A 13004-nucleotide genomic window follows, 5' to 3' on the forward strand; every position below is an offset into this window, starting at 1 on the left:
AAAACTATAAAGATTTTACAAAAAAAATAGCAGAATATCTTCACAACCTTAGGATAGGCAAAGATTGCTTGGAACTACATGTAAGTCACAATCTATTTTAAAAGTTTTAAATTGATAAACATCAAAATTAAAACATCTGTTCATCAAAAGACTATTAAGAAAGTTAAAAGGCAAGCCATAAACTGGAATAAAATAATCATGACACATATATCTAACAAAGAACTCATATCCAAAATATATTAAGAAATCCTACTAATAGATAATAGAAACGACCCAATTTAAAAGTTAGACAAAGGACTTAAATAGGCACTTCATAAAAGAAGATATACAAATAGCCAATAAGCACATGAAAAGACACTCAACATCAGTAGTCTCCAGGGAAGTGCAAATTAAACTACAATGTGATACCAGTACACACCCTTGAGAACGGCTAAAATTAAAAAGACTGACCATACTAAACACTGGGAAGAATAAGAAGCAAGTGGTACTCTCCGACATTGCTGGTAGTATAAAATGTTCCAACCATTTTGGAAAACTGCTTGACATTTCCTTTTAAAGTTAAATGTAATCCTATCCTATAATCTTAAAAAAAAGGCTTGTACAAGAATATTCGTAGCAGTTTTACTCATAATAGCCCTAAACCGGAAATACTCCAAATGGCCATCAACAGGAGAATGGATAAACACGTGGTAAATTCGTTCAATGCAGTTTTTAAAAAGGAATAAATTAGTGAATGAATTATATACAGCACATTATGTTGAGAGAAAGAAGACAGACACAAAAGAGTGCACCTTGTATTATTCCATTTTTAAGAAGTTCAACAACAGACAGAATTAATTTATGGCGACGGAAGTCAGAATAGTGGTTCTTTGGGTGGGTAATGACGGGAAGGGTGCGTGAGAGAACTTTCTGGAGTAATAGAAATATTGTGTATGTTGATCTGGATAGTAATCACAAGGGGGGTACATATATAAAAAGTCAATGAGCTTGAACTTTAGCTTTGTGAATTTTACTCTATGTAAATTAACCCTCAATAAAGTTCTGATAAAAGAATAGCATAAACTTTTTTTTAAAACATAGAAGCAAGTACCAGAAGAAACTGTCAAAAGAATTTAAAGTGGTTGCTGCTGTTCTTCATAATAAACCTTTTAGTACTGTTTTAATTTTTCATGTATTTGGTAACAATAATTAGCTTTTTAAAGTTACCTCCAACAAAATAGTTGGAGGGAAATGCTACTGTCTGATACTTAGTAAGTATTCAGTAACAATTTATGATTTAAAGGAAAGGAAGGAAGGGAAAAAGGAGGGGAGAAGGAAGGACAGACCTTGTTGCAGTGTATGATATTTTGGTACCAGACTACTGATACAAGATTCATGTATTGAAGATTCCGCATCACTGACTAAATAGTGCCCTTCACAAAATTCTGCCTTTTCTACACCATCCTTATGCCTTTTTTTCCCCGAAGCACTACATTACTAAATGTCCTGGATACCCAGACTCAAGTTGGTAGTTCAGCTGGCCATGTGGACTCAGGTGAGTCCCTTCACCTTTATAGGCTTTAGTTTGTTTATCTGAAAAGGAAACCAGAGCCAAGGTGGTCTCTTGTGTCCACTGAATTTAAATTGTATGGATTCTAGCTCTTAGGTCCATCTTGTTCTTTAAAATTTCAGCCTGCATTCCCCCTTGGGACTTACCAGCTAAAGAGGTTTCACATAAAACATTTTCCAAAGAGCTGTGTCTGCCCTGGCCAACTTCCTTGAGTTTATCTGGATGGTCTTTGGTGACATATTCCTCACCCCATTCTTTACCGTCCTTAGGCTGCCTCCACACACCAGACGGCAGATGGCCCTTAGACTGGATATCAGCCGTGAGGCAAGACTTGAGGTTTTCTTCTGTTTCTGGAGTCGTGGGGTTCATTCCTGAAAAATAACACTTGCAATCAAGATCTGAGTTTGTTTGTTTTTTTAATTGTATTTGTTACTAACTTAACTCTTAAATATTATGCTCCTGTTTGGATCCAACTATCATTTGAGGGTGAAATATATCAACTAAGGATTAAAAGTTTCTGCCGTTGCAAAGGATCACCTCTCTCTGGTCTACTCTTGGCACAGAGTCTCTACTAAAGAAGGAGTTTTAAAAAATGAATTTATAAAATCATACAATGAATTTCTAGCAGTATGTATTGACTCCCCATATCTACTTCCTTTCAGGTGAGCACATGAAGTGCCTGTAGCACTACTCAGAAGAAAACAGAAAGAAAAGGAAGAAGGCGCCAAAGACAATGTCTTCTTTTGGAACTTGTCCTTCTTGGCCGTGATGATGGTAAACCGCAGAAAGGAAGAAGCAAGTGAGTGAGGGAACACGAAATAATCTACAAAGTCTGGTGAATTGTCTATTTAGTAAATAACTTTCAAATTAAGCTATAAAATATGTGGTCCATAGAAAACTTATGTCGTGCTACATACACCTGTGAGTTCTCAACAAATGCTAGTTTATTGGTCATTGAAAGGAGCCAGAAAGAACCAAGAATCCTAGTTTTGTTGTAAACTCCCATATCCCTTCTCTGTTCTTGGGTTTAACTGAGTCACCAACCTACTTTAGCACACGTTTTGGAATATTAATAACCAGCATGCCTTATTTTACTTGAGTTCTTTCCTGACTGGTTTGAGACTGAGAGAGTAGAAGTAGGGAAGGTGAAAGAAGGAAAAGGGTGGAATTGATAGAAGAAAAGATAAAGAAGAGCCACTTACCGGGGCCCATCATTCCCTTCACATTACTATCTCCTACATGCATGGATCTGGACTCTTGGGCTGCAGAGAAAGGAAAGCTTTCGATCAGTATTCGTTCTACTAACATGGCCTGGGCACCTTCTGTGAGCTAGGGACTGGGGACAGACTCACAGACTTCACAGTTTACTGGAGGAGACAGCACTAAAAAAAAAAAAAAAGAAAGAAAGAAAAAGGGAAGGAAGGGAGATAGGAAGGAAGGAAGGAAATTACAACATAGTGTTGCAAATGCTATTTTCCCATTTGTTAAAAATATATAATAGTGGTACTGCCTCATAGACTACCATAAGAATTGAATCAGTTAATACTTGTAATTGCTTAAAATGGTACCTTGTGCACAGTAAGAGCTAAACTATTTTTTAACTGTGATAGTGAGGAGGGTAATGATGAGAAGAACCAGAATGGTGCTGTTGAAATGTAAATCAAACCCCATTGCTCCTCTGCTTAGCCCTCCGATGGCTTCCCATTTCCATGTAAGAGCCAAAGACCTTATAATGATCATAAAACCCTAAAACATCTGCCCCCTGCCCTGCCTGCTGTTTCCTTTCTTGTTTTAAACTGTATCTCCTATTGTGTCCCTTGTTCACTCTGCTTTAGCATCGCTGGTCTTCTTGCTATTCCTTGGACACGACAGTTAGGTTCCTGCCAGGACCTTGGGACTGGCTGTTCCCTTTCTTTCTCTCGTTATCTGTAAGCTTTCACTTCCTTCAGGTCTTTTACCTGGCACCCTCTCTAAAATTATACCTTTGTTTCTTTATTTTTATACTACATATTTTATTTATTTTGTTCTACATATTTTATTTGTTTGTTCATTGTCTGCCTCCTTCAGAACAAAAGCTCCATGAGGGCAGGAATTGTTGTTATTTTGTTCATTACTATATCCCACCACCTAAATCCATGCCTGGGGTGAGTGGATGGATGGATGAATGGATGGATGGGTAGATGGATAGAAGGAAGGAAGGATGGATAGAAGGAAGGTAAAAGGAGGTAGTGGAATGGCCAACACCTTGACTGTAACCTCATGAGAGACCTTGAGCCAAAGGCACCCAGCTAAGCTGTGTACAGATTCCTGACTCAGAGAAACTGGGACATAATGAATGTTTGCTATTTTAAGCTACTGAATTTGAGGGCACCATTTCATAATTAACAGTGGGTGAGGAAACCCTTTCTGAAAGTTTGGTCCTTTGACCCTGAATTTTAACATCACCTGCCACCAATCATATCCAGAATGCCTTATTATGGTACATTATTCCCTAATTTCTGCAGCTACCCAGTAGAATAAACTGTTACATAAGTCATTCCTAAATAAGAGGGAAAGAAGGAGAAGCTGCCTCTGAACAGCTAATTTAAATCGATCTGGGCACTTTGCAAATATAGTTTTTAATCTTTTGTCTTGTGAATATGTTCAGTTGCCCCTGAACTGGCATTGATCTGCCTTCTGCTTTCCAAGCCCATCCTGTATTCTTCCCTAATAAGACCATCCTTTTATGTCATGCTCTTCATGACAGAGAGCAAAGAAACTAGAGCCACCTGCTGTGAACTCACTCCCCAGATGGATCAAGTGAGTTTTCCCAGGCTGCACCAATCAGTCTCTAAAATAGCTACTCAAAATGGGTAAAAAGTTTTAAAAAGCAAATCTGTACTTTGAAGTTAATACTGATTAAAAGCCATTTGATTTAGATTTTTAAGTTCAGTTATTCAAAATACATGTATTGTCTTTGAATATATGAGCCAAAATGTTCATTAAGCCATAAGGGTAACAAACCACCAGTCCTGCCCTTGAGGACTTTATAATTGGTTGAGAAGTCATTGACCCTCTTTTGGAGACTTTCTATATGCAACCATGAAAAAGAGGAAAATTCATCTAAACATTGTGAATATCTACACTAATTATCCTGTGTAGAGGTGGTTTGCTAGATGTTGTTGAGGATACAAAGAAGCAGCAATCATTTTTTGTTTTGTTTCTTTTCCTGAGTTGAACATAGGTCACTAATGGAAACTGGGATATCCCTTGGAAAGGCAGTTTCTTCAGTACCACCCAAGTGCCACTTGCTAATGTTTGTTCTCACATCCCTCAGACCAGGGGTGTGGCTGGTGACTGTTTGAGCCCACAGACAGCACCAGCTGTGATTTTCCAGAGAAAAAGGAATACAAAGTTAGACTGCCACTGACATCACTGCCTGCCAGTTAGGGCAGCTATGACTTTCTCATATCAGTAAAACCTTTGCTGAAAAAAAAAAGCACAACACACAATATTATACATGCTAAGAATACAGCTATTTTTTAAATGTCTATGCAGAGAGACAAGGATTGAGAAAGTAATGTGGAAAATAAAACGATTTATTAGAGAGAATAATTTTGTAAATACTTTTCTTCTGGTTGTGCAACAATTTCTAACCCATTTTAAATTTGAATACCCAGATAAGTATTTTCCCAAAAAAGATAATATTTTAAAATTGGGGAGACTCTCCTGGCCTCTCAGACCTTCTGGATTCTTCTTCTAAATTCCAGACAAAGAGGGAAAATTCTGAGCAATTTCCTCTAGTAAGGATGGAGGAAGTAGGCCCATTCTTACTATTACTTAAGCCCTAGGAACCAAGATAAAAATGCTTGACTAATTCAATATGATTTGTGAACTGTACCTTTTTCGTAGGCCTGAGAGGGCATAAGGTTTGTAAAGTCTTCACTTGGAAGTACAGGCTCAGGGATATTGATTGAACGGAAAGGACTTCCTTGTGCTTGAGCAGGCCCAGCCTGTGAGCCATGTTCTTCCTTCTGAGTTTTCCTAGGGAAGGAAAGCAAAAGGTCTTAATACCTGATGGGTTAGGAAGAGATTCAGTTCAGCAAAATTCAAGAAAATTTCTAAATTATTAGGTTGAACCATACAAAATTGTTGTTTTTGTGAATTAAATATGGTCAAATATTAGTAACTTCATTAATTCATCACCAAAACTGGAGGAAAAGTTTAATTATCTGTAAGTCACCTTCTAATTGTAATGTCTACCTTCTTATTTTTCTGTTACTGGCTTCCCTGTCATCAGGTCTTTACAGAGTTTGCAGTGGTGACAATTTGCTTGGGATGATAAACATTTGCTTAACAAAGCAATACAAAGGTACCAGGAAGCATCAGGTCTTCAACTGAAAACAATAAATGTTCTTCAGGGTCACACAAATATTATTGCCGTATTTCTATTTTAAGTTTGATAATATTAAAAAGCATACAACAATAAGAGTACATATATTTAGTGGTAAAACTTCACTTGAGTCAACCTGGTTGATACACTGTTTAACATAAATTTGTTTTCCATGGTAGAAGTAAAATAATAGTGGCATGAGATAAATTTTAGAAAACTAATAATAAATAAAAAAAATCACTGGTGACTCTATTATCTTAACACAACAATCATTATTTTAAAATATATCTTTCTAGTTGTTATATGTTATTACAGTTGAAATCAAATTCTACATGCTATTTCATACACTTTTCATTTCACTTCCTATTATATAAAGTGCATTTTCCATGTAATAGTTACCATCCATTTTTAGTATTAACCAGCTTGTGTGGCTCTGTCCTCTCTATCACATGCTGAACCATGAATCCCAGTGGCCAGCTAACTACATACTGACAGTGAGGGAGGTGTCCTCTGTGCCTCTGTCTGTACAAGTTACTGCTTCTGGGTTTGCCTTTGGTCAGTTTTTTTGTAAGAAACTCACTTGGCTTTCACTTTTCGAGATTCTCTTCGCTTCTCCTGTTGAAGCTGTTCAATTTTCTGTTGCATTTCTTCTTGTTTGGAAGTGATGGCCTGGATCATTGACATGGCATTGCTCAGCTCTTCCTAAAAAATAAGAATCAATATGTGTTTAATCTGGAATATGAGGTAAAAGTATATAACATAATAGTATCTAGTGCACAGTAAGCTTTTAATACGTATTTGTTGAATGAATGAATGAATGATGAAAAATTTACTTCCATTTTGGCCTCTAATTTTAACACAAAGATCCAAGAAAGAAAAACAAAACAGGTATTTTCCCATGATAATTAGTAAATGAGCCAGAGGGAAGATTCTTATATTTATTTGGCTGCTATGAGAAAAAACATGTTTTCTAGTTTCTTTCTTCAGCAAGGAAGTAAAAGAGGGGCCTACCTTGAAATAGTTTAATGAATTTTTCATCTCAGTAACTTTTTCTTCCATAGAACATTTGCAGCTCTTAACCTTCTCTTCCAAAGCATATTCTCCATGTTGAATTCTTGACAGTTCTTGCATCGCTTCTGTGAAGCCAGTTTTAAGTTCAGACGCTAGGGCCTGCAACTAAATAATACACAAAAGGTGAATTTGATTTGCTATAAATAATTGTAGATAGTACCATTGACCCCTTGAATTTTTCTTTTTGTTTGAGAAACCAGGCTTTTGAAAATTTACAGACCTCACTTCCCGGTAGACGGAAGTTTTGACAATTTAAGGCAATGTTGGCCCCATTCATCTAGGGAAAAGAGGGTCTATTCATATAGCACATGCTGAAGCTTGATAGTGACAACAAAGCAAGTAACTAGGTTTGCAAGTGCATCTGCAATCTACTATTTATTCTAACACCTTTAATTAAAATGAGATTTACTTGAAAAGCAACATATGCTTGTGCAAGACAGTTTTGATCCCATAACTCTTCAAATTCCATGAAAGAAGGGCTGGGTCATATTATCCCTGGATGTTAGGAGAAGATGAAGAAAGTCTTGTTTTTTTCCTTAAAAATTTAAATGATAAAATAAGTAAAAACTAAGCATATCTGAGAATTTCTTGGAAAGGGAAGTTTTTTATTTTTAATTTTATATTCTTTGATGCTATCATGAAAAAGGAGAAAATGGCATTTTCATTGGCGGTGTGCTGTAATCCACAAGGAAGGCATAGAAATCTCTACAGTGGTAGGAACTCAGCAGGTTGTTGTAGTGATATGAATCCTCTTCAGCAGTCAAGTCTGGTCTTGTAGGAGTGCACACAGTGACCTTCTGTTGTCAACTTCCATACCATGAAAAGGTGGTCAATTCTGGAGTCAGATAGGGTGCAAGCCCTACTGCTCTTCCACAAGTGCTAATGCCTAAGGCAAGTTGGTTAACCTCTTCAGAGCAGTTTCCTCAGCCATAAAATAACTCTAGTAACACCTGTTTTACAAGGCCATTTTGAAAATAAAACAAATAAATGTAAGTAAGGTGCCTGTCCCAGCCCATGCTAGGTACATACTAGAAGGTTTTCAGGACATTTTAATTCTCTCCTTTTAAGTGGCAAATCAAAAAGTTCAGCGCAAACAGAAATGTGGAGAAAAAAAAAGAAAACAAGAAAAAAAAATGTGGAGAAAATGGAGCACTTCTAAAGTTGTTTTATTTATTGAACAAATGAAAAAAAACATTTTCAACAGACAGGAAGTTAATAATAACAATAAGATAACATTATTTTCTTAACATTTATGATCTTACACTCTGCCAAATAGAAGAATTCTTAGCTTCAGGTCTCTCTTTAAAACAGAATTATTAGAAGGTTCATTCTGTAATTAAAATTATCCACCAAGTATTCTGATTTTAAAGGGATAGAAATTAAAATCCAGGTACCTTAACAAAATTCTTTCAAGTGTGTATTTCTAAACATTTTGGAATCTGGTTGTCCAAAGGATTCCAACTTGCAATGGCATCTCCCACTATACAATGACTTAGTCTCCTATACCACATTTTTTAAATGTAGGGTTTTGTGCTTCACAAAAGTTTCTTTCGGGAGCAGGGAGAAGGGAGAAATAAGAGGAACCAAAGAGAGGAAAAATCAGGACCTGTCAAGTGTTTGGGACCAGAAGACTGGGAAACAACATGAGCAAATTGTTTTTCATTCCCATTAATTTTAATTAATCTTTATGATGAATTTCAGCACTTGTCCTAATTCAGTCATCATGATGGATTAAAATCACCAGATCAACTATTTTTGATCTGGTAATTCTCATTATGTAAATTCATCTTCTATGACCAAAATAAACAGAATTCACAACTATACGAGGTGGAAAATTAAGTTTGTGAACTTGTTGCAATGATGTTGCTAACCTTTTTTGATATCAGAGAGATTATTCATTATAAATTTGTACCAACTGGACAAACAGTTAACCAAGTTCACTTTTTGGAAGTGCTGAAAAGACTGCGTGAAAAAGTTAGACGACCTGAACTTTTCGCCAACTCATGGCTCTTGCATCACGACAATACACCAGCTCACTATCTGTGGCACTGTCTGTGAGGGAGTTTTTAGCCAGTAAACAAATAACTGTATTGGAACACCCTCCCTACTCACCTGATCTGGCCCCTACTGACTTCTTTCTTTACCCAAAAAGAAAGGAAATATTGAAAGGAAGACATTTTGATGACATTCAGGACACCAAGGGTAATATGACGACAGCTCCGATGGCCGGTCTAGAAAAAGAGTTCCCAAATTGCTTTGAAGGTGGACTAGGCACTGGCATCAGTGGATAGCTTCCCGAGGGAAATACTTTGAATGTGACAATAGTGATAGTCAAGTATGTAGCACTTTTTCTAGGATGAGTTTGTGAACTTAATTGTTACACCTTGTATAATACCATAGCAAAAGTTATGCACGTTTCAAAACTGAAGGAAGAAAACCTGACATTCATTCAGGTGCCCTGAAATTCATGCAGGTTTCTGCTTTAAAAAAATAAGGGAACCAGTATCCTACAGAAATAGGTTTCATTATCACTGCTCCCTTAGGTGATATGTGGAGTTTTCCTCAGGAGCCAAAAGGCAGCAAGCAGGTTCCTAGAGGAAAGGAGTTTTCCTTACCTGTAGAACCTCAGCTTTCAAAAAATTAAGAACTACCAAAATTTTTTTCTAACAGCCAGTTTATATAGGGACTTTGAGAATTTTGAAACCATTTTGAGCTGTGAGCCCATTTCCTACATATATATTACTCTGAGCCCCTTAGGTACCTGCCATTGAAGTAACACTACTGCTTTATAAACAGCTTCACAACCACTGATCAGCCAGGGAGTAGACACCACAGGGCAAGTGCTATCACACCTGAGACAGCATGTCACTTTTAGGGTGCTTTCAGTTCTTAGTATCTGTGGTTGCTACAGACTGGTTTTCCAGTACCAACTGGCCATTTCTTTGTGAATGAAAATACTCTAAAGACATGGACGTAATATCTTTTTTCTGCTCTCTCTTCAGCTTTCTTATTTGACAGCCCACAGCCCACCCAAAGGATTAGAAATGGGTGTCTACCTTGTTCTCCAGCGAGCTGAACACGTTCCTCATCTCGTTGATTTTTTCATGAAGATTTTCTAGAGAGGTTATGATCCCTCCATCCTGCCGCTGGAGGCGGGCTCCCACTGGAGGCAGGTTCAGGGAAGACTTGTACTTCGAAGCCTAGGGTACCACAGAGGGCATCTTAGGCTTAGAGAATTAAGGGAGAGGAGTTCGAATTCTTCCTATTTTCTGCTCTTTCTCTCAATTTTCTTACTTTCTTGGCTTCTTAACTCTTCATAAGATGAATTTTAGTCAACGTCTTCCAATTTATTTTTTTTTTACCAAAGATACCTCACACTAAATTTTCATAAAGTATGCAAGTTTTTCCAACTTGTTTTTTACACAGACTTGTCCTTTTTTTCTGTCCCATTATCAAAGTCATAAAGCTATTATGAGACAAATTCAGGAGACTGGGCTTGTGCCTTGAGAATTCTGCAAACTCATGAATGTCAACATTTGAGAAACCTGCACAAGACATGCCAAAATCCTACGACACCTGGCTAAAGGCTCTATAAGAGCAAAAACCCAGGCGTTTTGAGGTAGCACATGATGGCAAGGATGCCAGGGTAATTGTTTTGGCCTCCCCCTTAACCAGGGTTGCTACAAAAGAAACATGGTTTTCCTGCCAGTGTCATCTCCTCAATGATAGGCCTCTTTAGTAATCCCCAGAAATGCGATGATTTAAAACACAAAGTAGGGAGGAAGGTATTTGAACAGTCAAGAGTAAATTTCCCAAATCTACTTCTCTACACTCCCTGCAGAAGTTGACCCTTAAAGTCATTTTTACAGGGTGCTGTTGAAGCTGGTAGGAAGCCTGGTATGCCCAAAATTGATCTTATTGATCCTGGATGCACCGCAGGCCTAATGGAGTTACCTTCTCTAGGGGTCAAAGACATTCTTCAATGGTAAAAGGAGAGCAAGGCTCAGACAGGACTTACAAATCCTAGAAAACTTTCAATGGCAGTTTTAATGATGAAACCTATTACTGTAGGACTGGTTCCCATAGTTTTTCAATTAGAGGTCCTTTTGGCATGTAACTGTTTTTCTTAAATTATTTTCATTACAGAGAAAAATAAAAAAGAGAATCACCCCAAATCTCATTACTTTAATGTTTAATAACCATAATGTTTAGGCGTATTTCCTTCTGTTTTGTTTGATGCATATACATACAGATATTTATGTGGTTGAAATCACGCTGCAGATACCTTTTGATTCTGCTCTCCCCTTTTTGCCTAACATTCTTATAAGCCTTTTCCCATATCCTTCAACATTTTTCTAAGTGTCTATTTTTAATGACTACATAATATTTCATCCTATGTGTGTGCCAGAGTTTAGCTACCCATTCACTCTTGTTGGAAATTTACATTGTTTGTAATTTTTTGATATAAATAATGCTGATATATTATGCTTTTTATTTTAAGCTTTGTATGAATTTCAGATTATTTCCTTAGAATAAATTCCTAAATATGAAATTACTCTGAGTCAAAGGCTGTTAGGTAATATTTAACCCAAAGGAAAACCCACTGTATTGGAGAGAGACAATATATTCAATTAATTAATAAGTATGTACACAAAATACGAGTATATTGGATCAGAGGGTTTGAAAGTTATAATAATATTGTTGTATATTCTTAGAAACTTAGTGTATGATGTGTAATGTCCTGAATTACTGTATTTAGAAAATATGTCTTGGATAAGATATATGAAACATAGATAATATAAATGGAGGAAGCTGCAGTGTTTTCATTCCTAAGGCTGCACGTCAGCCAAAAACACAGTTGGAGTTCAAATCTTTAATGTAAGAGTTGAGCTAGGATTAAATTGTGCAGGTATCACATGTGTTGCTATAATTGTGGGACCCTCCCCCAATTCTCATGTTAATGGAATCAGAATTTTAAAATCCATACGCAAAATGAAGTAATCAGGGATAAAGCAGCCCAGTCTGACTCTGAAAAAGAGATTGGGGTGGACTTTGAGAGGGCTATGTACAGTGGACAAAGGATGAGTGAAAAACAGACATGGGTTCAAATAAAAGAAAATATACTGAGCTAAGGAGCAGTCATTGTATCCAAACTGATTCGCCTGATCTGGCAATAATTCTACCTAGAATGAATTGGGAGATGGTAGTGCTCATTCTCCTGTTGGTGTCTGTGACCTAATTACTTTTACCAACGAGGTCAAATCCATCCAAAGAACAGGGATTCAAGTGGGGGTATGAACGTTCTAACATTTTTATTACATTTTAACTAATAATTGTCATAAAAGTTTCCACCAATTTACACACATTCATCAGAACTAACTATTATTAATTATTTTATTACTTTTTAATTAGGTAGTCAAAAAATAATAATCTTTGTTTTAATCATTGTTTTTTTGAGCTGAACCTTTTTTTCTCATATGTAATTTCACTTTGGTAAATTTTTTTGTTCTTTGCCCATATTCTTCTGAGGTCTCAGAAGTTTTCTTTTTTATTGATTTTTATTATATATATTTAAACCTTTGTAATATTTTTGTAAGGATTTTTCTAATTTTGTTGTTTGCCTTTGAATTTATTGAAAATATATTTGCCTTGGAAAAATTTTTAATTGTGATGTGGATGAACTCTAACTTTTTCCATTGTCATTTCTTCCGATGCTTTTTTTACTTAGACATTTCACATCCAGAGACAAAATATTCACTAATTCTAAATGTTTATGGTTTTATTTTTTATATTTAATCCTTTAATCCACTTTAGAGTTATTTTGATTAGGGTATGAAGTGAAAATCTATTCTTTTTTTCCCCAAAGAACCAGACAATTTCCAAACACCATTTGGCACCAGACTGAATGGCTGCATCAAACCTCTTGGCTCAAAGCAATATACACACCTTACAGATAGTCCATTCATTCAACTAATATTTATTGAATATTTTTATATTCCAGGTACTGAACTT

The 13004-nt window shown here is 36.3% G+C and overlaps 1 protein-coding gene across 13 annotated transcripts in view; it reads right to left on the reverse strand.

Annotated features, from left to right (window-relative positions):
• Positions 1-13004, reverse strand: part of ARHGEF33 (Rho guanine nucleotide exchange factor 33) — a 102749-nt gene that overhangs the window by 63620 nt on the left and 26125 nt on the right. For 11 of the 13 annotated variants that reach the window (XM_033124515.1, XM_033124513.1, XM_033124512.1 and 8 more), the window contains exons 5-10: positions 10049-10192; positions 6933-7097; positions 6502-6623; positions 5430-5572; positions 2752-2811; positions 1696-1920 (exon numbers count right to left, since the gene is read on the reverse strand). In XM_033124515.1, the coding sequence (XP_032980406.1) occupies positions 1696-1920; positions 2752-2811; positions 5430-5572; positions 6502-6623; positions 6933-7097; positions 10049-10192 (859 nt within the window). The remainder of the gene's footprint in view (positions 1-1695; positions 1921-2751; positions 2812-5429; positions 5573-6501; positions 6624-6932; positions 7098-10048; positions 10193-13004) is intronic. The other 2 variants (XM_033124523.1, XM_033124524.1) reach the window with 1 other exon arrangement.

The sequence above is a fragment of the Rhinolophus ferrumequinum genome, chromosome 13 (assembly GCF_004115265.2).
Source record: "Rhinolophus ferrumequinum isolate MPI-CBG mRhiFer1 chromosome 13, mRhiFer1_v1.p, whole genome shotgun sequence".
Lineage (NCBI taxonomy): Eukaryota > Metazoa > Chordata > Mammalia > Chiroptera > Rhinolophidae > Rhinolophus > Rhinolophus ferrumequinum.